Source organism: Mastigoproctus giganteus, chromosome 12 (genome assembly GCF_048544385.1).
Source record: "Mastigoproctus giganteus isolate SK-2022 chromosome 12, ASM4854438v1, whole genome shotgun sequence".
Lineage (NCBI taxonomy): Eukaryota > Metazoa > Arthropoda > Arachnida > Uropygi > Thelyphonidae > Mastigoproctus > Mastigoproctus giganteus.
This window is the reverse complement of record NC_143586.1, coordinates 35,464,177-35,490,677: the sequence shown is the minus strand read 5'-3', so window position 1 is coordinate 35,490,677 and position 26,501 is coordinate 35,464,177. Positions and strand designations below refer to the sequence as shown.

Sequence of the window (26,501 nt, the reverse complement as noted above, 5' to 3'; positions counted from 1 at the left end):
ACAAGCTGTACTTGCTACCTGGGAGTCTAAAACGCTGATGGAACTGATATTCAGGTGACACTCAAGTCAAGTGGACCCAATTTCAGGGAAGTCCGGACAGTCTGTGACAGCCAAATCCTCTGCTTGCACCTTCACGATGGTGGGACTGTTAGTAATCCTGGGTATAACCTCCATGCACAAGTACATGGTGGGTGACCACCCAGGTGTGAACCAACGTAAGCAGGGGTCGAGATGTGGCGCCCACACCACATGGAGGAACGCCGCCCCTCTATGTTACCAGGCAGTACTATGTGGTAGATGACTCTCATCAACCGGTGAAATACCACCACTTTGCTTATTGGAGGCTTGAAGTGGTGGAACCCATGTTTAGTCTCTAGAGCTAAGTTCCGGTCAACCCTTCCCTATCTCTTCTGTCACGCAGTATGATTGATGACTTTTGAGGTTATGATGAACGTCATGGTGAGATCCAATATTCCTTACATTTCGAGGGTACAGCTCTAAAACAGTGTTCGCAGGCCGGCCGCTAGTTAGTACACCGGACTGAACCTATTGGTAACTCTCTAGGAGGCTTCTGGATCAGCTAGTGTATAATCTTGCTACCTCTACTCTGCCAGATAGTGACTGGAGGGAGTCCGAGTAGTGTGTATGCGGGGAGCATTGTCGAGGCCACGTTATGTCAAGGATCTGGGTATATTCTTACCACATGTACGCCATATCCAAAAATTTCATTACTTCATACAGCATGTCCCACCCACTTTTTCTTACTATTGAATACACCATGAATTGTCAAACTAATAGAGCAAGCTTATCTGCAAAAAGATCTAAACCTCCCAAGGACTTCCTAATTCATTTCACAAATATACGTGGTCTCAGTTCTGATCTCAACGATGTCCATTTCCACTTGCAGTCTGCCAAACCCCATGTACTTTTTTTCTGACAGGATCTCAGTTATCGGTTGATTCAACTACTGCTCATCTCAGATGACCAAATTATTCGCTGTATGATTCCTTTCGCCTCAAAGGTGGTACTTGTGCATATGTCCATTCTGATATTCCCTGTCAGAGACTTGGCAATTTGGAATCTCCTCTCTTTGATCTTCTCTGGCTTAAAATCTCTCTACCTCATTGTGTCAAATTCATCTGTTGTCTCTACCGTTCTCCCAACTCCACTAATCACTTGGAGCTCTTTGACTTCCTCTCTTTGCAACTTGACTTTCTCCAGTCCAACTTTCCTAACAGTGAGGTAATTTTCCTTGGTGATTTTAATGTTCACAACTCCAGCTGGCTTCCGTTTTCAAGTCACACCGACCCAGCAGGCCGAGATGCTGAGGCTTTTGCAATTACTAATGACCTAGCACAGATTGTTCATTTACCTACGAGAATACCAGACAATCCTAATCATACAGCCAATACCCTTGATCTTTATCTCACAAACAACCCTTCTAAGTACACGGTCGAAGTGAGAGGTCCTTTTGGCACTTCAGATCACAACTTGGTGATTATCTCTTCTCCAATGGAACCTTTATCTCATGGCTATTCCCAATCTCGTGTTGTTTGGCATTACAAGAATGCAAAATGGGATGACCTGCGAGACTTCTTTTCTTCTTTTCCTTGGTCGGATTACTGTTTCAAAACTTCTGATGTCAACGTCTGCTCAGATCGTGTCAGTGAAATTATTCTTGCAGGAATGGAATCCTTTATCCCGCACTCCACTTTAAAATCTCGTCCTTTATATAAACCTTGGTTTTCCAATAAATGTGCTAAGGCTGTCCAAGAGAAGAATGTTGCATATCGTAATTGGCTTGTTTCTAATTCTTCAGTTTCATTTTCTGCCTACACCAAAGCTTGCAACAATTGTAAAGCAGTTATTAATCAGTCCAAACTAGAGTTTGAACAGGCTAAGAGTAGAAAACTTGCTTCTTGCCCTAATGGTAGCCGAGCATTCTGTTCTCTTGCCATAGCTATTGGCCGCAACTTTTGCCCATCTCTGCTCCCACCTCTGTCCAAACCAGATGGTTCTGTTGTCACTTCAGTCAAGGATAAAGCGGATCTGCTAGCATCCCATTTTTCTTCCAGCTCATGTATTAATGATCTTGGTAAAACACCTCCCACCATTCCCAACGTGCTCCATTCAATGCCTCCTGTGGTCTTCTGTCAAAAGGATATCAGAAGGATTTTGATGAATCTTGATGCTAAGAAAGCTCCAGGTCCTGATGGTATTTCTCCACTTGTTCTCAAAAGCTGTGCTCCTGAACTTACTCCTATTCTTTGCCGCCTTTTTTCACTTTCTTATTCCAAAGGTGTTTTTCCTTCTGCTTGGAAATTTGCTCATATCCAGCCAGTTCCTAAAAAGGGTGACAAATCCCTCCGATCCAATTATCGTCCCATTGCAATTACTTCTACTCTTTCTAAAGTAATGGAGAAATCAATTAACCGCCAACTCTGAAACTACCTAGAAACCTTCTGTCTGATCAACGATCGCCAATATGGATTCCGTCAGTGTCGATATCACTGGTGATATTCTGGCTTATGTTACCCATTTATGGACTAATTCAATGGAAAGGTTCGGTGAAACACAAGTAGTTGCTCTTGACATTTCAAAGGCTCTTGATCATGTTTGGCATAAAGGTCTTCTAAACAAGCTTCCATCTTATGGTTTGCCAATTGTTTTTAGTAATCAGTTATCCAGTTTTCTCTCTGATCGCTCACTGAGGGTGATGGTAGATGGCTCTCTGTCTTCTAACTGCTCCACTAATGCCGGTGTCCCCCAAGGTTCAGTTCTTTCCCCCACTCTTTTCCTCTTGTATATCAATGACCTTCTTCCATTGACTGGAAATCCTATCCATAGTTTTGCCGATGATAGCACATTGCATTCAACTTTCTATTTTGAGAAACCTTGTCCTGCTCAATCAGCTTCAACTTCTCGAAAATCTGCTACCAATTCCTTAAATGCCGATCTTCAGGTAATTCTCCAGTGGGGCAAAGACAATTTAGTTGATTTCAACCCTTCTAAAACTCAGTCTTGTCTTATATCTCGCAAAAAGGATTCTTCTGCTCCTATGCTTATGTTTAGTGACACTCTGATTTCTAGGCAAAATGATATATCTCTTTTGGGGATTACCCTGACTTCTAATCTCTCTTGGCACAAGCACATTACAAATATTGCTTTCTCTGCATCTATCTAAAAAACTTGGTTTTCTCTTTCGCTCTCGGCGTTACTTTTCTTCCAAACAGCTGCTCACTCTATAAATCGCAAACCTGCCCTGCCATGGAATATTGTTCCCACATCTGGGGTGGTGCCCCCTTAACCTCTCTCAGGCTTCTTGATTCCATTCAGAAGAGGGTAGTTTAAGTTAATTAATGATTCATCTCTAACAGAGTCTCTCCACTCGTTTCTCATAGATGCACTGTTTCTGCTGCATGCGTCTTCTACAGATACTTCCATGGGCAATGTTCTTCTGAATTGGCTTCTATAATTCCCGCTCTCTCTTTCAAAACAGTCCGAACACGTGCCGCCACCAGCCAACATCCATTTACTGTCCAACTTCAAACCCACAGAACCAACTTTTCATCTTCCTGATTTATTCATTCAACTGCCGTTTTCTGGAACAACCTTCCTTCATACGTATTTCCTGAAAATTACAATCTACAGAAGTTCAAGTCCAATGTCAACAAATATCTTCTTTCGTCTTCTCAACCTCCAACCCAAGCACGTTACTAAGTACTATAGGTTCTAATACCTCTCGTGTTTGGGGTTCACATAAAAAAAAAAAAAAAACCTGGACATTGAATAGGTGAGTGGAAAACAAATTGCTCTCCATAGAAATGGATTTTTGGAGATGCTCAGCAGGAACTTCTAGAAAAGACAGAAAACGGAATGAAGACATAAGGGAAAAAATGGAAGTGAAAAAGACTATTATTGACACCATCAAAGAAAATCGTCTAACATGGTATGGACAAGTAAAACGGATGCAAGAAAACAGATATCCAATGGCTATCCTGGAAGAAGGAGAAGAGGAAGACCTAGGAGGACATGGATGGATGGAGTACGGGAGTGCATGACAGCCCGAGGCTTAACCGACCAAGAGACCTTGAACCGCACTTTATGGCGGGAAAAAATTCCTAACAAGAAATAACTTGTAGGCTGAGGAAACTCATTGTGAATGGAAACACTCCTCTTGAAGAAGAAGATTTACTAGTATAAAAAAATTAGCAAAATAGTTGTATTTTTCTACTCCAGAGCAGTTTTGGTCTCATTCATCTCATATAATCGAGATACCACTGTCTAAAGGAAATTACAGTCAGCTTGCAGAACTTCCTTTTACTCAACTTACTTAGCTTATTTTTATTTTTTTATTTGTGCTATACGTCTCTCTAGTCTTGCACATTTTAGAATGTTCATCTACAATTTGGGCTGTTTTGGACCCACAAACATTCAGTTATTGGGAGGGGGGGGGAAGAGCGATAGAGAGAGAATTCAGCAGAAATTTATTAGAATTTTATTGACTATATTCTTTAAAGAATTTTCAGAGATAATATTATTTTTCAAATGTTTTGTTTATGTTCTTTATATAATTGAAATTGAAAGGAACAATCTCAAGCAAAGACTTAGGAAATATGAACACACACCAAGATCTTCAGACCAGGTTACACACATTAAATAATCAACTCTGCTCAGCATTTATGGCAGATAAAAAATCCCACTTGTTCAGATTACGAACCTAAGGGGGCATAAATTCAAATTAAGGAACGACAGATGTAGAATAGATGTGCCGAAATTTGCCTTTAGCCAGCGGGTGGTTAATTGCTGAACAAACTTCTATCTCTCATTGTGGAAGTTGATAGGTTAAATAAATTTAAGGAGAAACTGGACAAACATATATTAATTTTGTAAATTTTTTTTTTTTTTGGCTGATGCTGCATAAGCTCATATATATTGCATTCTTCTGCATTTTGGAAAATTGGTTTCACGGAAGCGAATGACTAAACTCTATCACTCATTGTTTCCTAATCCAATGTTTTATCAGATATATGAAGTAAAAAACAGATAGAAATACTCTTTTAACATAATAAACATTTGTCTCAAATACTACCATTAATAAAAAAAAGAAGAAAAATCAGCCTTTCAAATAATTCCGGATAACTGACATTCTGGAAAACTGGCTTCCAGATAACCGACGTTCTACTGTAGTTTTAAATCAACATGGTATTGTTGATCATGAATGGTTTGAACATGCTCAGTGCTGATGGGATTCCTTTCTCTTGCCCAGATTACTCACCTGAGGGGGCATAAATTCAAATTAAGGAAAGACAATTTTAGAATAGGTGTGAAAATTTGTCTTTAGCCAGCGAGTGGTTGATAGTTGGAACAAACTTCCATCTATTGTAGTGGAGGTCAACTTAAATAAATTCACGGCTGAACTAGACAAACTTTTGGAGTGACTGGATGGTTAAAACGGGAAGTTTTTTTTTTTTTTTTGGCTGATGCTATTATAAGCTTGCTTTCTTGCATCTTCTAATGTGAATGTGTTGTGTCTTATGTAGAGTGGCTCCTAAATGCTAGTTCAACTCAAAGTGGTATTGTGATGATGCTCTGTAAAATGGCCAGAAGTGAGTTTACTCTTATTTTTTTGTAGTGTGTGTGTGTGTGTGTGTGTGTGTGTTTCCAGCAAAAAAAAAAAAAAAACACACACAAACAAAAAAAAACCCTACCATCTCACAGGGAGGGCAACTATGCTTTGATGGTGGCATTGTGGGTCTTGGAAGGTCTCCCCATAATTCTAGACATGGGAGACCTTTAGCATTAGTAGAGGCATATGATGCAAGAAAGCAAGCTTATGCAGCATCAGCCAAAAAAAAAAAAAAAACCCTTTCACTTCACCCCTCTGTTCGTTCGAAATAGTGTCCAGCTGAACCTTAAATTTATTTAGGCTATCAACTCTCACAACAAGGGATGGAAGTCTGTTCCACCAACCAACTACCCGCTGGCTAAAGGCACATTTCCGCACATCTATCCTACATCTATCTTTCCTCAATTTGAATTTATGCCCTCTCAGGTGATTATTCTGAGCAAGAGGCAGTATCCCATCAGCATTGAGCATGCTCAAACCATTCAAGGCTTTGTACACCTCTATCAGATCACCTCACCGGTGCCTAGTCTCCAGACACTGTAATTTGCAAAACTTAAACCTTTCTTCATAAGAGCAACCCTTCGTTCTGTTCACTAACCTTGTTGCCCTTCTCTGTACTCATTCCAGCAGCTCTACATCCTTCTTGAAATGAGGCCTCCAGACCTGTATACAGTACTCAAGGTGTGGCCTGACCATTGCCTTATACAATGGAATAATCACCTCCCTATCCCTGCTAGAAAAATTTCTGTATATCATTGATAAGACACCAGGAGCTACTCTTGCAGCCCATCTGCACTGCTCAGAGAACTTCATATCTGCCTGCACAATATCCCCAGGTCCTTTTCATTCTCTATTAATGTCAGTGTAGTACCACAGAGTTGATACGTTGCTCTGGGGTTGCTGTTTCCCATATGTAGTACAGTAATACCCCGACTTACGCGAACTTGGAGTTACGCTGTTCTTGATTTTTTCTATTGGTGTATATCTAAAATTAGCTTATCAGTGATTTGGAAGTCAAATCATAAAGCTTGGGTGACAGCTTCCGTTTTTGAGGACTGGTTTGGTCACCACTTCATACTCGAAGTCGAACGTTATTGCAAGTCTAAACAGATTCCATTTAAAGTGATGCTTCTTATTGACAATGCACCTGGTCACCCTGCTACCACCCTAATTAATTTTGACCCATGTGTGAAAGTTGTGTTTTTGCCTCCAAACACAACCAGCTTGCTTCAACTGATGGACCAGGGAGTCATCAAAACATTCAAGACTTACTACATGAGGCGTTCGTTTGCAAGTCTGAATGAAGCTATGAGACAAAATAGTGAGATATCTGTTAAAGACTTTTGGAAACAATTCAATGTTTTAGATGCTGTAAGAATCATTGAAGAATCTTGGGATGAAATTCACAAAAAACATTGATTTTTTTTTCAAAACTGACATGAAAACAATGCCAGAAACTGATCATGTTGCTCATGTGATAGAAGAAGTTGTTAATCTTGCCAGTCAATTAGATTTGGAAGTCAATGGTGATGATGTCAACGAGCGGTTGGATTCACATAGTCAGGAGCCGACAGTGAATGAGCTCATAGAGACGCATGAGCAAAATGTCACTGAAGTATCCGACACTTCAGACCCAGTTCCACCAGAAAAGCACATGACAATTGCAAGCTTGACAGAAGGTCTCAGCTCAATTGAAAAGGGCTTAAAAATTTTAGAAAACAGACTCCAATGAAGAACGCATTATAGCTACAAAGCAAGGAATAAAAAAATTATTAGCTTGCTACGAAGAAATTCTGCGTGAAAAAAAAGGGGCTGTGTCGTCAGACGAATTTGTTAGATTTTATGAAGCCATCGACATCGAAATAGCTTTTTTACGTAACTCGTTTATTTTTTTAATACATATTTTGTATTAATATGTATAAAGAACTGCAACTTTATTAAATATTTTTCTTCTAAACTAGTGTTTTTGTTAGTCCTTGGTCCTAATTAAACAAAATATATATGTATTTATATGCAAAGTTCTACCCCGACTTACGCAAATTCGACTTAAGTGATTTTTGTCGGACCCACCTATCTCGTAACTTCGGGGTATTACTGTACTTTACATTTGTCAATGTTAAACTTCATTTGCCACCTCTCAGCCCATCTGCTCAACCTTTCCAGATCCTGTTGCAGCAGCATAGCGTCAGTAGTGTCCTTAACAATCCTGCCAACCTTTGTATCGTCTGCAAACTTGGACATTAAGCTTGATATACCATCATCAATATTATTTATAAATACAGAAAACAACAATGGACACAACACTGAACCCTGAGGGACTCCACTAATAACATTAGTCCACGACGAGCAGTGTCAATTGATTACCACTCTCTGTCTTCTCCCCCTCAGCCACCCCTTTATTGATAGCAATAATTTGCCACCAATGCCACACTGCTCCAATTTGTGCAGCAGTCTTCCATGTGCAACAGTATCAAAAGCCTTTCTAAGATCCAAATATATAATATCAAAGTTATTCCCTGCATCCAATTCTTTTGTGACTACATCATAGTATCCAATCAAATTAGTCAGGCAAGACCTTCCCTTAACAAAACCATGCTGTGTTTAAGCTATAACTGAATTCTTGTCAAGATGATCCTGCAGTGCTTCTTTAACCAGTGCTTCCATTAATTTTCCTGGAACAGAAGTTAAACTCACAGGTCTATAATTACTTGTGTCAGCCTTTGATCCTCCTTTGTGAATTGGGGTAACATTTGCACATCTCCAGTCTGTGGGTTCGTCCTCTGAGTCCACGGAAGCTCTCATAATTATGGCTAATGGATTGCTTACTTCCTGTGCTGCCTCCTTTAATCTAACTGGATAGATCCCATCCAGCCCCAGGTGCCTTTCTTGTATTTATCTTTAATTTCTCCTCCACTTTACTCTCAATTATTACAAGATCATCTAGCACACTGCCAGTGTTTACTCCATCTATGGCATTCCCCTTCCTGAATAACTCCTCATGTGTGAATGTAGATGCAAAATATTGATTTAGTTTGTTAGCTACCTGAGCACGATCATGAACAGTTGAACCATCGATATCAAGTGAACCAATCTGATTCATCCCCTTCCTTCTAGAGTTTACATAAGTAAAGAACTCCTTGCTGTTTTTCTTTGCATCCCTTGCCAAAGATTTCTCGTAATCTGCCTTTGCCTGCCTAACCTCTTTTGTAACTTGGTTACAGGTCAACTTATATCTATCATAGGCTTCTGTGTCACATGTTAATTTATATGTATCCCATGCATTTTTCTTCTCTGCCATATATCTCATTAGTTCATCTGACATCCATTTAGGCCTGAACCTTGAACAATATTTCTTAGTTGGTATGTAAAGCCTAGTAGCTTCCAAGATAATTTCTTTGAATGCTTCCCATTTTGAGTTTGCTGTTGGTAACATCATCAGTTGGTCCCACTGTATAGAATTTAAATACTGTCTCAGACCATCGTAGTCGCCTTTACGAAAGCAATAACCCTTCCCTTTACCCTTGATGGTAGTTACCTCCTTGAGTAAATTCCACTTCAGCACACTGTGATCACTGCCACCTAGTGGTTCCTGTATCTGCAGATTCTTAATGCATGAAGAATCACTACTGATAATCAAATCAAGAGTATTGCTCCCTCTAGTTGCTTCCCGAACATACTGATTTAGAAAACAATCATCCAATAAATCCACAAAAGCCTTGCTAATGTGAGAGTGAACAACCCACAAATTCCAGTCAATATCTGGGAAATTTAAATCCCCCATTATAAGACTCTCTGATTTACTGGCCCACTCTGTTTCCCTGTACAATTTCTTATTATACTCATCAGAGTCATTAGTCCTATAGCACACTCCTACTCTCAATTTTGATCTCCCCATGCTTATGTCACACCAAACTGACTCGACACTGCACTGTCCAGCAATGTCGACTGGCTTCACTTCTTTGGATTTTATGTGTTTCTTAACTAATAGCATAACCCCTCCTCCCTTCTTATACTGTCTATCCTTTCTGTAGACATTGTACTCCCCAAATTCCTGTTCTGCATTACTTACATCTGTGTGACACCATGTCTCTGATATCCCAACAATATCCACCTTTGATGCTTTGAGCAATACCTCAAATTCATCAAATTTATTTACCAAACTCCTAGCATTGGTGTACACGCAAGTATACATGTACCTGTTCTTTTTCTTAGCTACCCTAACACAACCCATGTGTTTACTTGTACCCCAATTACTCCCAGCAGTCTCTGAAATATCCTGCATCTTATTTTCCAAGCTGCTGCTCATTCCAATAGAAGCAGTGCAAGAATCACTTTCAACTCTGCCAGTGGCTACTGTTAATCTATTAGTCATTGTATCCCCCCAATCTAGCAGTTTTCCGACCCACTTAACACTGCCTCGATAGCATCAGCAAACATTCTTGCACCCTTTCTATTTAAGTGTATCCCATCCCTGTAGAAGCAGTCTCTCCTGTTAACAAGTACAGACCAGGCTGAAAAAAATTCTACCCCTTGAGCCTTGCACAATCTTTCCAGGGCCGAATTGATCAACAGGGATCGATACGATGATTGATTGATCATCATATACTCCCTCCTATCGTGTCTGGGCAGAATTGCAGACACCTTCAAATTCAACCCTAATTCACAGCTTTTTTTAAACGGTGACCTGTACTTGTTAAGTAATTCCGCCGGTCTCCTACTCTTAATAAAGTAGTAAAACCTTTTTTGAGGTTTTATCATGAAATCCTTTTATCATTTAGGTTACATGAAATCCCAAGTAAAACCTTGGGATTTCATGTGACCCTTAGCTCCTTCAAGGGATGGGCTGTTCATAGAAACTTCCTTGCTGGCATTGGAATAATGCAGACACTATGGGCCCCTGCTCATAGCATAGGATTTCATTAGCCACCGGTTTTCTAGGAGTGTATTAGGATGATGCTTCCTACTGTCTTTTCATGCCTTTATTACTTTCACCTCCTCTTACTATCTCCTACCCCTCTTGCCCTGTTGATCCCACCTCTAGCTAGCTAAGGTCTTGCTGATCTCCAAATTTTTGGAGGTGGCATGATATGGGGAAATCTTCCTTACTGCTCCATCTTTGAAAACTTCTCCATCTACACTTGTACTATTACTCCCCGCCCCACATCTTTGTTTCTTCCCAGCAGGTCTCGTTTCAGTGGGCAGGAGAAAAATTAGTACTTATAAGGCGGTCATAAGACTTAACTTTGAATATTGTGTTCATGTATGGAGACAGTATCTAAAAAAAGGCATTCAGGTTCTTGAAAGGATCCAAAGATGGGCAGCATACCTATCGAGATCAGCAAAGAGATATCCTTATGAGGAAAGACTTTGAATATGTGGGCAGTAGAGATTGGTAACTATAACCACCTTAGAAGACACCTGATTGTGGTATACAAGGTTCCGAGGTTAGAAGGTAAAATAAATGAGGGTGAAAATTTCACTGTTATTAATTATTCCAGAACTAGGATTCATAAATTCAAATTATGAGAGAAGAGATTTAGACTGGATTGTAGAAACTTTTCTTTTGCCAGTGAGCTGTTGATTACTAGAATAAGTTGCCTCCATGGGTGAATGCAGCTGAGAGCTCTGGGAGATACAAAGGTTAATTAGCATTAGCAAAGGCACATGATGCAAGAAAGCAAGCTTATTTAGCATCAGCTAAAAAAAACCCTTATTTCACCCATCCACTTGCTCCAAATGTTCGTAAAGTTCTGCCTTGAATCTATTTAAGTTATCAACTTCTACAACGACAGATAGAAGTTTGTTCCAGTAATCAACCACCCGCAGGCTAAAGGCAAACTTCCACACATCTATCCTACAACCGTCTTTCCTCAATTTGAATTTATGCCCTCTCAGGCGATTATTCTGAACAAGGGGAAGAATATCATCAGCATTGAGCATGCTCAAACCGTTCAAAGCTTTATATACCTCAGTCAGATCACCTTGCAGGTGTCTAGTCTCCAGACACTGTAATATGCAAAAATTAAGCCTTTCTTTGTAAGAGTAACCCTTCGTTCCATTCACTAATCTTGTTGCCCTTCTCTGTACTCGTTTCAACAGCTCTACATCCTTCTTAAAATGAGGCCTCCAGACCTGTATACAGTACTCAAGGTGTGGCCTGACCATTGCCTTATACAAGGGAATAACAACCTCCTTATCCTTGCTAGAAAAATCCTGTATATCATTGACAAGACACCATGAGCTACACTTTCAGACCATCTGCACTGCTCAGAAAACTTCATATCTGCCTGCACAATTACCCTGAGGTCCTTCTCATTCTCTACCACTGTCAGTGTAGTACCACAGAGTTGATACGTTACACTGGGGTTACTGCTTCCCATATGCAGAACTTTACATTTGTCAATGTTAAACTTCATTTGCCACCTCTCAACCCATCTGCCTAACCTTTCCAGATCCTGCTACAGCAGCGTACTATCATTAGTGTCATTAACAACCCTGCCAACCTTCATATTGTCTGCAAACTTGGACATTAAGCCCGATATATCAATATCATTTGTAAATACAGAAAACAACAGTGGACCCAACACTGAACCCTGAGGGACTCCACTAATAACATTAGTCCATGAAGAGCAGTGTCCATTGTTTACCACTCTGTCTTCTTTCACTCAATCATCCCTTTATCCATAGCAACAATTTGCCTCCAATACCACACTGCTCCAATTTGTGCAGCAATCTTCCATGTACAACAGTATCAAAAGCCTTTCTAAGATCTAAATATATGATATCAAAGTTATTCCCTGCATCCAGTTCATTTGTGACCACATCATAGTATCCAATCAAATTGTCAGACAAGAATTCCCCTTAAGAAAACCATGCTGTGTCCAAGCTATAACCGAAGTCTTGTCTAGATGATCCTGCAGTGCGTCTTTAACCAGTCCCTCCATTAATTTTCCTGGAACAGAAGTTAAACTAACAGGACACAAAGGGACACAGGAAATTAATAATTTCCTGTCTCCCCCTTCGATCCTCCTCCTTTGTGGATTGGGGTCACATTTGCACATCTGAAGTCCATGGGTACCTCCCCTGAGTCCAAGGAAACTCGCATAATTATGGCTAAGGGTTTCCTTACTCCCTTTGCCACCTCCTTTAATATAACTGGATAGATTCCATCCACTGCAGGTGTCTTTTCTTATGTTTATCTTCAACAATTTCCCCTCCACTTTACTCTCAGTTATTACAAGATTATCTAGCTTACTGCCAGAGTTGAATACACCTCTGGCATTCCCCTCGCTGAATAACTCCTCATGTGTGAATGTCGATGCAAAATATTCATTTAGTTTGTTAGCTACCTGAGCAGGATCATCAACAGTTGACCCATCGATATCAAGTGGACCAATCTGATTCATCCCCTTCCTTCTAGAGTTTACGTAAGTAAAGAACTCTTTGCTGTTTTTCTTTGCATCCTTTGCCAAAGATTTCTCGTAATCTGCTTTTGCCTGCTTAACCTCCTTTGTGACTTGGTTACAGACCAACTTATATCTATCATAGGCTTTGTATCACCTGTTATTTTATATGTATCCCATGCATTTTTCTTCTCTGTCACATGTCTAATTGCCGACCGGGCTAGCCAGGTGGGTAAAGTGCATGCTTGGCAACCTAAAGGCCACGGTTTCGAATCCCGCCTCGGGCTTGGATCAAACTACTGCAAAAACCTTGGGAGGCGCATTATGGCCACAGAAGCTGATGCGCCAACAACTACCAAAACAAAAAAAAAAACAAAAAAACACATGTCCAATTAGTTCTTCTGGCATCCATTTAGGCCCAAATCTTGAACAATATTTCTTAGTTGGTATGAAAAGCCTAGTAGTTTCCAAGATTAATTCTTTGAATGCTTTCCTTTTTGAATTTGCTGTTGGTAACATCATCAGTTGGTCCCACCATATAGAATTTAAATACTGTCTATCCTTTCTGTACACATTGTACTCCCCAAATTCCAATTCTGCACTGCTTATGTTTGTGTGATTCCACGTCTCTGATATCCCAACAATATCTGCCTTTGATGTCTTGACTAGCACTTCAAGCACTCATCAAATTTATCAACTATACTCCTAGCATTGGTATACATGCAAGTATACATGCACCTGTTGCTACTCTTAGTTGCCCTAACACAGCCCATGTATTTACTTGTTCTACTATGACTCCCGGTTGTCCTGGAAATCCCTATTGCCTTGCTGTTCAGGCTGCTGCTGCTCAATTGCATTTCAATAGAAGCAGGGCAAGAATCACTTTCACCTCTGCCAGCGGCTACTGTTAATCTGTTAGTCTGTGCATGCTCCCCCCCCCAACTAGCAGTTTTCCACACCACCTAACTCTGTCTCGATAGCATCAGCAAATATTCTTGCACCCTTTCTATTTAAGTGTATCCCATCCCTGTAGAAGCAGTCTCTCCTGTTAACAAGCACAGACTATGCTGAGAAAAATTCTATTCCTTGAGCCTTGCACAATCTCTCCAGGGCTGAATTGATCGACGGGGGGCTCTCATTATATACTCTCTCCTATCGTGTCTGGGCAGAATTGCAGACACTTTAAAATTCAACCCTAACTGGGGTTTTTTTTTTCAGCATTGACTTGTACTTGTTAAGTAATTCTGCCGGTCTCCTACTCTTAATATCATTATTGCCAATGTGTACAACAATATCACCCTTTGTGCCTTTAAAAGATGATATATGCTGTACAATGTCGTCAACCTTTGCCCCTGGCAGACATACCCTGGTCCTGTTCCATCTATCCTTTTTGCTCAATATGTTCCCCGTCTTCCTGACAATAGAGTCACTTACAACAACTAGTTCCTTTGGGACTAGCGCATTCTGCATTGGGGGTTGCCGCTGTGTTGCATGATGTTCAAGTGCAAGTTCTGGCATTGATGTGGGCAGCTGAGAGCTTGATGAGCCCCTCAATTTAAATCCTTCGAGAGCATCCACACTGTCCTTCTAGCTCTCATATAAGGCCATAACAATGCTCAGTTGGTGCCTGATAGTTGGAGAGATACCTGTGTAAGTAGGAATTAAAATAGGCATATTTTATTTATTATCGTTATGATTTTTTTTTTTTTTTTTTTTGGTGTTGCAGCAAAACCCTTGGGCTTCCTTGCATCATATGGCTGATACAACAGAAGTTCAACAACAAGAGATTACGTAAAGAAGCATTTATGATTTGGGTAATAGAAAACAATATAAACTGAAAAAAAGGGAAACAGATAGAACCAGATCCTTATGTTCAAACCAATCTATGTGTGTAGCCTGAGGAAGAATGACATCAGCATTGAGCTTGCTCATTCCATTCAAAGCCTTAAACACCTCAGTCAGATCATCCTGCAGGTGACTAGTCTCCAGATGCCGAAATTTGCAGAACTGAAGTCTTTCTTACACCTTTTATTCCCCTCACTACAAATCTGAACATAATATCTGGTATGGAAATTGATTTTAAAGTGCTTTGCTTTTCTAATAAAATATTTTCAGAGAGTTTTGTTATCTCTCTCTCTCAGGGTAACTCAGGAATTTTTTTTTGGTTGGTACAGCATAAGCCTCATGCTTCCTTGCACCATATGGCTAACAATAACAATAATAATAAACACAATACATGCATGTATCCTGATAGAACAGAACATGCAATGTGTGTGTGCATTCATGTTTTTAATGCACGTATTTAATTTAAATTTGCCAGATAATCAAAATAATGCAACCATTAATTTTATTACCTGTCACTAATATTTCCCTGCTTTGCTGTTAAATTCAACCTCTTTAATTTGTGAAGTTTGCTTCAAATGCTGTCAATTAAAATTTGTTGTGAAACAATTTTTTTTAAAGGTGACTAAGGAGATTGAGCCTTCATAAATCAACATGGATGAACCATCTCCATCAGATTTAAGTTCCAAATATCAAAAACTTGCTGCAGAATATTCTAAAGTAAGCATTCCATTTCTTTATTTGATATTTTTGATGTCAATTATCAATGTTCTGTTGTATTTATTAAAGTATGCAGAGTGTGATTACAAAAAAAAAAAAAAAAAGTACTCAGAGTTGAATATCCAGTTAATGATTAATCATAGGCAGCTGAATGCAGTGGGTTATAGAGAATGTTATAGTTGTGATTTTTGATTTCTTGGGCCTATAAATTCTCATTTTGTGTATTGTTTATTTGGATCTGTCTTGATCAGCAAGTAGTCCACTTGTATGTTTAAGGTGAACTTTCTGTTGCAGGTAGTATCTGACTTGGTAACTGACAATAACAGGAAAACAGCACCCTGAAATTGTGAAATTTTATTATTCACAGGAGAGCTGCTATAATGCTTTTGGAGAGTATCAGCATTTGAAAGAGATTCCTTGTGGACCATGGCCAAAATTGTGTCAAATTGTATGAATGACTAATTCATGTTTGGTTCTTTTAAAAAGGTTGTTCATTTCATCACAGAGTTCATAAAAATCAGACCAATATAAAAATGGCAATTATTATTTCTTTGTTCGTCTACATTTAATAACTTCTAGTGATGGATTTTTGTGAAATTTTATGTTTTGGGCATTTTAGAAAGATTTGATGAGCTGTCCCAAATTTCATTAAAATTGGACCAATAGACAGTTAATATTTCTTTTCCATCCATCCGCTTGTAATAATTTTACTCTTAGTGGATGGATATTTTCATGAAATTTTATTTTGTTCTTTTATAATGATATGTCAAGCCTTTCCAAACTTAATTAAAATTGGATCAGTAGAGATCTAGAAATTATTCTTTCTTTCTTTCATTTTCTCTTTTTTTTTTTTCTTTATTCATGCATATACATCAGCTATTCATAACCATATATGTTAACTGAAGAACTGGGTATTGTTTGTTGCTGTATTGAATGGGAAATATAGTGGATGCACAGAAATGAAATGTTTGGTTTGGGCATAAAAGTTGTCGCTTTTTTGCTCTTTTTATTTTTTTTAAAAAACAAATCATGAGTTATTGCTATTTATGATAACTCATGATATATAAACAATAGTCTGCCTGAAGTGTAATGTCATACATTAACTAACTTGTTTTTGTTAATCTTCAAACAGCTACACAAACGTTGCTGCTTGACAGCTCCGGCATATTGGTAAATGCTTTTCAGTGTAAATTTCAAATGTGTGCTTCTGCTTGCTATTAGAGCTCATTTCCTTTTTTTAATACTTTACTCAGTTTCCATTATTCAATTTTATACTAGTTTCATTATGGTTATGGTGGTTTGCAAAATGCATATGGATCCAAAACACAGAACACTGTCGAATGTACTTTCATTCTCTTTCATTTGTATGTTTACTTATATAAAACTTATGTAACTCTTCAGTAAGATAAAGTAATCCAGGAAAATGAGTGCATTTATTGTAATGTTTTATCTGTTATGTCACATATTTTGACTAACACAAGTAAAATGTGTGACACCACTTGTCTGATAATGCTTGTCTTTTCTTCTTGGTAAGTCTGGCAGAAATCCTCTTGTCAAGAACCAGGATATGGGAGGGATTCAGCTGTTCATGATTGCTTATTGGAAGAAGGTAAGAGGCTGTGAGAATGAGATTGTCAAGACTTATTCTATCCCATAATATTTCTTTTTTATCGTCTTTTAAGTCTTCTCAGTAATGTTATATCCATGCTCCTGGGGGTTAGGAGGTAGTTTGATATTTGGGTTAGCCATATAGTGTAAGATAACCCTGGTCTTTTGCTGAACCAACCAAAAAATGACAACAGCCTATTTGACTCCTTCCTTACATAGCTATAGGTATTCAGCTGAGCTTTCAAATTCCCCCAAGTGGTCAACTTCAGCTGTCTGTGGTGTAACTTATTCCAATAATTAACAACTCTGGATAAAAGAAAACTTCCTGCAATCCAGTCTAAACCTCTCCCCTCTTGTACTTTTAATTTATGGACCTAGTTCTGGACTCAACAATGAAAATTTTATCATAATTTCATCTCTCAGGTCTTTATACACCTCAGTCAAATCTCTAAGGTGTCTAGTTTCCAAACTCTGCAGCTTTTGAAGTCTTTCCTAGATTCAGTCTTTCTTCACATGTGCACATATCGTTTTGCTGACCTTACCAAGTGTGTTGATCTTTAGATCCTTTCAAGAAGCTGTCTTTTTTTAGGTGTGGCCTCCACACCTGGACACAATATTCAACATGTGTGTGTGGTCTCACAATTGCCTTTATAGAGTGGCATTACAAGCCTTCCCTATCTGTACAAGCAAATATTTAATAAATCATTGATAGGATGCTACGGGCCCTCCTTACCACATGTTCTTGGAGAACTTCATGTCACTGTATTGTAACTCCCAGTTCTCTCTCTCTTTTTTTTTTTTTTTTTTTTGTTGTTTTTAGTTCAACCACACAAAGTGTGTAAGTTAATTGGGGTTGCTCTTCCCAAAGTGTAAAACCTTGTTTTGTTACATTAAAATATGGCTTGTATGTTTCTGACTATCCTTGAAGCATATCAAGTCATCCTGAAGGAAGCTGCTCGTTGTCAATTGTTAGCTACTCTCCAGATCTTAACATCCTCTGCAAATTTTGACATCATGCCCCTCTGTCTTTATCTATGTCACTTATGAAAATTGGAAACAACAGTTATTTCAGAACCGATCCTTGGCTGACCCCATTTATAATGTTAGACAAATCAGAAGAGTAACTATTAATCACTACCCTCTGCCTTCTTCCTTACAGCCATTCATGATCCATGTTCATCTCTTCTCCAGTAATTCTTGAAGAAGTTCAAGAATTATTGGTAGAAAAAGAGGCTGGTGAAGCGGATTTGGTGGAAATGGCATCGGAGGCAAATCAATTCAGAGGATGATAGCGCATTGAAAATTCTGCTGAACTTCCAAATTTCTAATTTCCACTAAAATTAGAATCGTATTTTTTGAATTCAGATTCTTCGACTGAAAGGAGCCCAAAGTTCAAAAGGGAGCTTCAAAAATGCTTAGTTACATACGATTAAATTACAAAGACCTATCAAGCAAAAGCAAACAAACCCAGATTAATGATTTTTTAAAGAGAGCAAAAGATACACAAAATTTAGAATGGTGTATTTTTATCAGTTTTTTTAACATTTTGTTAACGAAATGGTGTATTTTTGTTATCTCTTGGAACATAACTCCCCTTTTTGTACTGGTTCTTAGTCCCGTATAACATGATTTCACACTACACAAGATTTTACAGGAACCTAACAACTGTTTTATACAAGGATTACCTGTATATGCATTGTGTTGTTAGGTTAGGTTATTTCAGTGGCACGCAAACTTATTTCACTCATGATCCCCTTTATTAAATATAAAATTGATGCGATCCCTCAATGTAAATCCTGAGGTAGGATGACCAGATTTTTAGAGAAGAAAAATGGCATTTTATAAATTATGTAGTATTTTGAAGACTAAATGCACAAAGCATAATATGTTATGGGTGAAATTAAATATATAATATCGGTGTAAATACACCATAGTTTACCCATAAATTTAATTACATAAGTAGTGTAATGGCGTCGTTTTATTTTATCTCATATTGTGGCTACCTTCACAACAAGATACCAGGTATTGCACTACTTCGAATAAATAATGCTTCTCTAGTAGAGGAGACTACTGTTATTTATTCTCAGTGGGCACCACCACCCAGATGCTTTTTGGAGCTTGTTGGCTCACTCATCAGTGGGTGGGCATTATCCGGGTACCCGCCCGCCCACTGAAGAGTGAGCCAACAAGCTCTGAAATGCATCTGAGTAGTCTCCTCTACTAGAGAAGCATTATTTATTTGAAGTGGTGCAATACCTGATATCTCGTTGTGAAGGTAGCCACAATGAGATAAAATAAAACGATGCCTTTACACTACTTATCGTATTTCCATGTATAAGACGCACCTTTTTTTTTGAAAAATTTGGGGTCTAAAAACTGGGTTCGTCTTATACAGTGGTTGTAGATTTTTTTTTTACTTGCATTTCCCGCTTTTTTGCGCTTGTTGTCTTTGCGCTCATTGTTTCGTACTTGTTACCGGTATATTAGGTTACATTTTGCTACGTTCTGCCCAGAAATGGCTCAGAAAAGATTTTCGTACAGTGCTGAATTCAAGTTAAAAGTGATCCAGTTTGCAAAAGTGAATGGAAATCGTGCTGCTGAACGTAAGTTTGATCCTCCTCCAACTGAAAAAACAATCCGAGACTGGCTACGGGAAGAAGAAACCCTACTGAAAATGCCACGGCAGAAGAAGGCAAACAAGAGGCAAGTCAGCAAAATGGCCTGATTTAGAGAGGGAATTGAAGATGTGGATTGAGGAGCAAAGGGCAATTGGAATTCCTGTGTCCACAAAGATGGTTGAGCATGAGGCAAGAAGAATTGGTGATGAAAAAGAAGTTACTGATTCAAAGGAGGTTGACTTGGCGCATTATGGCCTTAGCTGCCAATGCGCCATAAAAAATCAAATCAAAATCAAATTTCAAAGGAGGACACAATTGGTGCTTCAGGTTCATGAAACGGAATGGACTAAGCATGTGTACACACACCAGACTTGCCCAAAAGATGCCTGTAAGCTATGAGCAGAAGGTCCTTGAATTTCATCATTTTGTCATTCAATGTCGGAAGACACATCCGTTTGAGTTGGGACAGATTGCAAATATGGACAAAGTACCCCTTCAATTTGATGTCCCAAGTAACAGAACTGTTGATAAGAAGGGGGTGAAAACTGTAACTGTGAAGACAAGTGGACATGAAAAGAGCCATTATACAGTTGTTCTAGCTTGTTGTGCCAACGGAACAAAGCTGCCTCCTATGCTGATTTTCAAACACAAAACAATGCCAAAAGAAGACATTCCTCGAGGAGTGATTGTCCACATTCATGACAAGGGTTGGATGGACCAACATGGGATGAAGATCTGGTTCGAGAAAGTCTGGAACAGGAGACCAGGTGGGCTCTTACGCAAACCTGCCCTATTGGTGCTTGATCAGTTCAGGGCACACAGAACAAAAAATACAAAGAAGATTGCTGCAGAGCAAAAAACAAAACTTGCCGTTATACCTGGAGGCTTGACATCCCAGCTCCAACCACTTGATGTCAGCATTAACGAACCCTTCAAAGCTGACATGAGAGATGAATGGAACCAATGGATGAAGTCTTCTGGGGACAATTTGACACCATCAGGAAGAGTGAAGAAACCAACTACAGGAGAAGTTTGGTGAAAAGATCCTGGGATAATATCAAGATTGAGATCGTTGTCAAGTCATTTAAGAAGTGTGGCATATCAAATACCATAGATGGAACTGAGGACGAGGCAATATATGAAGACAGTGACCTAATATGACTTGGGTGTTACGATACGGTCAGACATGAAATTCTCTGAGCATTGTAAACAGGTTGCAAGGAAGGCCCATGGTGTCCTATCGATGATCTATAGAACTTTTGCAAGTAGAGATAGGGACGTGATAATCCCATTATATAAGGCTTTTATTAGACCACACTTGGAATACTGTGTTCAAGTATGGAGACCACACCTAAAGAAAGACATTGAGCTTCTTGAAAGGGTGCAAAGATGGTTAACTCGCCTGGTGAGATCGGCAAAAGGGCATCCTTATGAAGAAAGACTTCGAATATGTGGGTTGCAGAGTTTGGAAACTAGACACCTTAGAGGAGATTCGATTGAGGTATTTAAGGCTCTGATAGGCATCAGTAAAATGAATGAGGATGAAAATTCAAAGATTATAAATGATGCTAGAACTAGGGGACATAAATTCAAGTTACGGGGGGGAGATGTTTAGATTGGACTGCAGGAAGTTTTATTTCAGCCAGCGAGTTATAAATTACTGGCATTAGTTGCCTACATGGGTGGTAGAGGCTGACAGTTTGGGGAAATTCAAAGGTCATCTGGATAGTACCTTCGGGTGAGGGAAACGCATAGGATGATAGGTTTAATTTCCTTTTCTTTTATTAGTTTTTTTTTTTTTTTTGGCTGGTGCAGCATAAGCCATAGGCTTTCTTGCACCATGAGGCCATTACTAATACTAATTACTCAAGGTCCAGTTTCGATGCTTGCGTGCCCATCGTAGGCACTGCCGCTGGTGAACCGTGGGTAGCATGGGCACTTGGAGTGGCCTGCGACTACACAGCCCCATTTTCAGCAGGGTTCGATGTACTGTGTGTGTTGTGACACATTACTCCCATCACCAGCATTCGAATTACCGTCGAGTTGTGCTACAGTCACCCTCCTGTTGTCACGTACCATCCGGGAGAGCCTTTGCTCACCTCAAGCATCAATGTGCCGTGGTCATCCAACACCTCACCTGCGGTTCGTGGGTTCCCTCTCCTCGGACCACTTTCAGTAGGTACTAAACATGGCTGACTGTGAGTTACCCACCAGCCTTGCCGTTCCGGATATGCTCTGACCCAGTTGTCTGGCCATTACAATTTTGCCTTTGTCAAAATCACTTAAGTCTGCTGCCTTTCCCATATTAAGAACAAGAGTAACACTGATTAATGGAGCTCGGTATCAAGTGTTTTTTGTACTGTGTCCCGACCCACACACGAGCTGTAGTTAACCTGCAGTTGCTTCGTTTGCATAACGACTCGCTGTTCATAATGTTTTGGCTCATCGGTGTAAGTTGAGAAAGGTTTGAAATATCTGTGGTTTCATCTAACTGTATTGCAGAAATTGGACTTTCTCTCAATCGATTTAATAATTTGAATTTTTAACTGTCTGCGATAACTCTAATATGGTGCTGGATTGAGGAATAGTTTTTAAGTATTTCGTTTGTTTTTTTCCATACATAATTGAAATAATTTTTATTGCAGCAGGGAGAACAAGAGATTGAGCAATATTAAGTGACACTCGTGGGTAGCATAGCTGGTAAATCACCGTCTTCCACACTCCGGATAGAAAAGACCTGAGTTTGAGTCCCTTCAGTGATGGGAGGAATTTTTATAGGCCTTTTTTCACAGAGTAGCTGAGTTATTCAGTCTCAAGCAAGGATAATATTGATTTTTCTCCCGGAAATTCGGTTTTTTTTTTTTTTTTTTTTTTGTCCAGCAAGCATAAAATCAACCTCAGAATACACGCAATTTACAGACAATATACATGGAGCAACATGGCCTCGGTCGCTGATGCTCCTAAAATGCTGCAACAACAGTAGTATGTAATTTCAAAATTTTTTTTTTCTATTAAATATGAAACTTCCAATAATGCTCTTAAAGCTTTACAAGCTTTTCTTAAAGCCTTATGTTTCTTCATGAAAGATTTCAGACCTTGTAACCAGTTAGCTAGTTTTTTGCAACATATTATGCACACAGGACTTTTATCATCAACAACACCAAGTGAAGCCATACTTCATAAATTTCCCTTGATATTTTCTATTCTTTTTCATTCCTTTTGATTTGGTCTATGATGGCTACTACCAGAAATTGATGGTTGCGCTACATTTGAAATAACGTTAGTGTCCAAATTTTCACATGATATATTTCTTACCTTATTAGCTTCTGAAATATCTGTAGCAACATTGTTGTCGTAACTCCTTGGCCGTTTTGTTCTGATTATCCAATTGTCCATGGTAAAATATATATTTTTTGATTCTTAAAAACAACGATAATAACAATGAAACGTGCAATATAAAAAGTAGCATAAGAATGTGAAACATACATCCATGTTGACATGAAAGCACTGAATTATGGAACAGAATAAAGTGTGCTTGCAACAGACTTGCTATATAACATATTTACTGCCACTGCATATTTGCACATCTAGTGTTTAGGCAATATAGGCAATTTGAGAATTTGTGTTGTAGGAAGCATGAATTAAGAGCTAAAGGGATTACCATTCAGCAATTGAGTAGTATTGAGAAGTATTAATACATACTGAGAAGTCACACTAGTCAGCTGCTTTCTGTGTGTCCATAGACAGTGAGAAAATTAAGGCATATTCTTGACATGGACAATATGTAAGAACACCATCTGCGTCACAAGTGCAGCCACCCTAGCAAAATAAAAAGAGTGGCAGTAGGGTTCATTCATATCTCAGACTTCATTCGAGTAGTATAGTCTCTACACAAGAAATAATTTTATTTAAAAATTTTTACGACCCCTATAATTTTTCCTGTAGCCCCTCTGGGGGTCATGCCCACAGATTACACACTACTGGGTTATTTCATTTGTTATAATGTATCCTTTGCAAACGTTAACCATTAGTAGTCAAATTTGAGAGAGAGAGAGAGAAATCAGCAATGTAGAAATATATTGTTTTGGAGTGAATGGATGGGTGAAATGGGTTTTTTTTTTTTTTTGGTTGATGCTGTATAATCTTGTTTTCTTGCATCGTATGCCTCTGCTAATGCTAATATCGATGATGAAATTGTAACAGAGCAGGCTTCTGATGCTGTTGACACATTTGCCATTTACCTCAATTTGCATTTTACCCAAATTGACATTGGAGCACGTACTGGTGTTTGCTGCTTGTCAGTATTGAACTCTGTGTGGAATGTTGATTGTCATGTTGATTTAGAGTACTAAATGTATAGTTACATAATTTTCTTAACCATTGCAGAGAGTTTGTGATGTATTATCTAAGATATCACTGAGAGAGAGAGCGAGCAAGATTGAGAGCATGTCATTCTTTCACTGTATGAAATATCAATGCAGTAAAGATCTGCATTGCTTTGATTTTACTGACCACACACAGTAGTGAATGAACTATACTGGAGTGAATTGACCTATTACAGCATTCCTTACACAAAAATGCAATAAATATCTTATATTGATTACTAAAAATATAAAATTTCTAACATAACCTGCCTTAGATAGGTTAAATTAGAAATGGCGAAACCAGTAATTGGATAAGAACTCTGCAGGAAATTTTTTTTTTTTTTTTTTTAATAATATAGTAGAACATCATAAATCCAGTCTCCTTGGGACCCAACACTTGCTGGGTTTCTGAAAATTCTGCCTTTTGAAGTATGTAGCCTATAGATTTAAGGGTAATTTGCTAGTTTCATTAGATAGCACAGTAGCTCTGACCCTTATAGTCTCCAAAGAATGATAGTTGCTAGCATTTAGCCAAAATGCTAACCAGTATTGCTGGGTTGGTCCTATGGATAACATAGTTGCCTAAGAAATAAAGGTTGTTAGTTATAATGCTGCCTCTGGTATGGGTATTACAAGTGTCCAATATTTTTAATATGTGGTATAAATATTGTAATATGATTTCAGCAATCGACTTTGCCTTAAAAACTAAATACATACTACTGTACTATTAAGTACTATGCTGTGAATCAGTATTGAATGTCTTGCAAATTGATTTTATATGTTACAAATACATAGTAATAATGACATGCAGTCTAGGAAATATGTAAAAGAAAAATAAATCAGGGTTTGTTAATTATTAATGGAACATAATGTATAAATTTGGCACTCTTTTTTTTTTTTTAAGTTTGGCCAGCCTATTTTCCCTTTGAACTTATATCGAGTAGTTGAATACCCTTGGAAAAGTGCCAAATTTTTAAATGTCAGATTTTTAAATCTGCTTTATATGGAAATTTTGGTTTATTGTGTTATTCGATGAGCAAGAGCCTTCATGTTAGTTATTGTAAGTTGCTGTGCTCATCACGTAGTGAGCAATAAATAAAAGAAGTGTACAGACCTGGAAAGTGTTATAGAAAGAAGGTTATAAACTAATAGGTTCTGGTGGGAGGAAACAAAGATTACAATGCAGTGAGACAGAGTCTGGGCTTTTTGTATGCTTACATTGATAATTACATTAAGATATCAAACTGGGCTGCATATTTCAGAGTCAAGAATATAGATCATGCATAGGGAGGAAAATGTACCTAGAGGAGATAGGAATTAATTTTGCATCTTGTCTTTTGAAATTAGTAGTCTTGTAGTCTTTTGAAATTAGTCTCCATTTTGAGACCTGTTGAATTCTGAAAGTTGATTGCTGTAGACCAGTGGTCTCAAACTAAAATTGCATGCGGGCCGAATGCACGATCTGAAAGCAGCTGATGGGCCGGAATTTTTTTTTTTTAACAAAATGAGAGTGAATATAAGCACCGTATTTACAACAAATACATAATTGAAATGTATTTGCGGGCCGCCGGTTTGAGACCACTGCTGTAGAATATAACAGCAATCTTTAATGCTTGGTTCTTTACATCAAGATAGGTCACTGTCTCACTGCACTGTAATCTTTTTCTTCCACAAAAACCCATTAGTTTATGTTCTTTCTATATAACTTGCATTTTCTTCTTTTCCCATTATGCATATTGAATTAGGTTCAAGACAGGTAAGCTTTATATCTTCTTAGTCTTCCTCTGCTTTTTGCCTGTGGATCTCCAGTTCTTGTATTATTATTTTTTTTTTCACCTATAATTTTCTGTCCTGTTTATACGTTGTTCCATCCTTTTTTCCTGTTATATATACGAGATGCAAAATTTTTTGTTATTTCTTGATTTCCTCATTTTTAACTTTGTTTTGTTAGTTATTTTTCTTAATGTTTTCATTTCTGTTGTTTCATGTACATATTTTGTTTTTGCTGTTGTACTTCTTGCTCCAGCTGCCTGTATTATTTGTTTTAACTTTAGTCTCCTGATTAATGTGTGAATTGTTCCTGATTATATTATTTAACCCATCAGATGTTCTACACTCACTTTTAATATTTGTTATTCTTCTCATAAATTATTTTTCTGTATTCCTAAATAGTTAAGTTTCTTTACTTATAATTTTTGATTCTAATTTCCAATTTACATCTTTTGAGTGGTTCTTTTGCTGTTGTGTTAGACTCTTTGTTTTCCCAATGGATATTTCCCTATTATACTCCTTTTGCCATTTTTAAAAAATGGTATAG

At 38.3% G+C, this 26,501-nt stretch overlaps 1 protein-coding gene across 2 annotated transcripts in view; it reads left to right on the top strand.

The window, feature by feature from the left end:
* The window catches only part of LOC150076877 (protein phosphatase 1 regulatory subunit 21), a 371,714-nt gene that overhangs the window by 5,134 nt on the left and 340,079 nt on the right, over window positions 1-26,501 (top strand). Inside the window, exons 2-3 of one of the 2 annotated variants that reach the window (XM_090386066.1) lie at window positions 15,496-15,594; window positions 17,129-17,203. In XM_090386066.1, the coding sequence (XP_090242192.1) occupies window positions 15,529-15,594; window positions 17,129-17,203 (141 nt within the window). In that variant the 5' untranslated portion in view covers window positions 15,496-15,528. The remainder of the gene's footprint in view (window positions 1-15,495; window positions 15,595-17,128; window positions 17,204-26,501) is intronic. The other variant, XM_090386067.1, reaches the window with a different exon arrangement.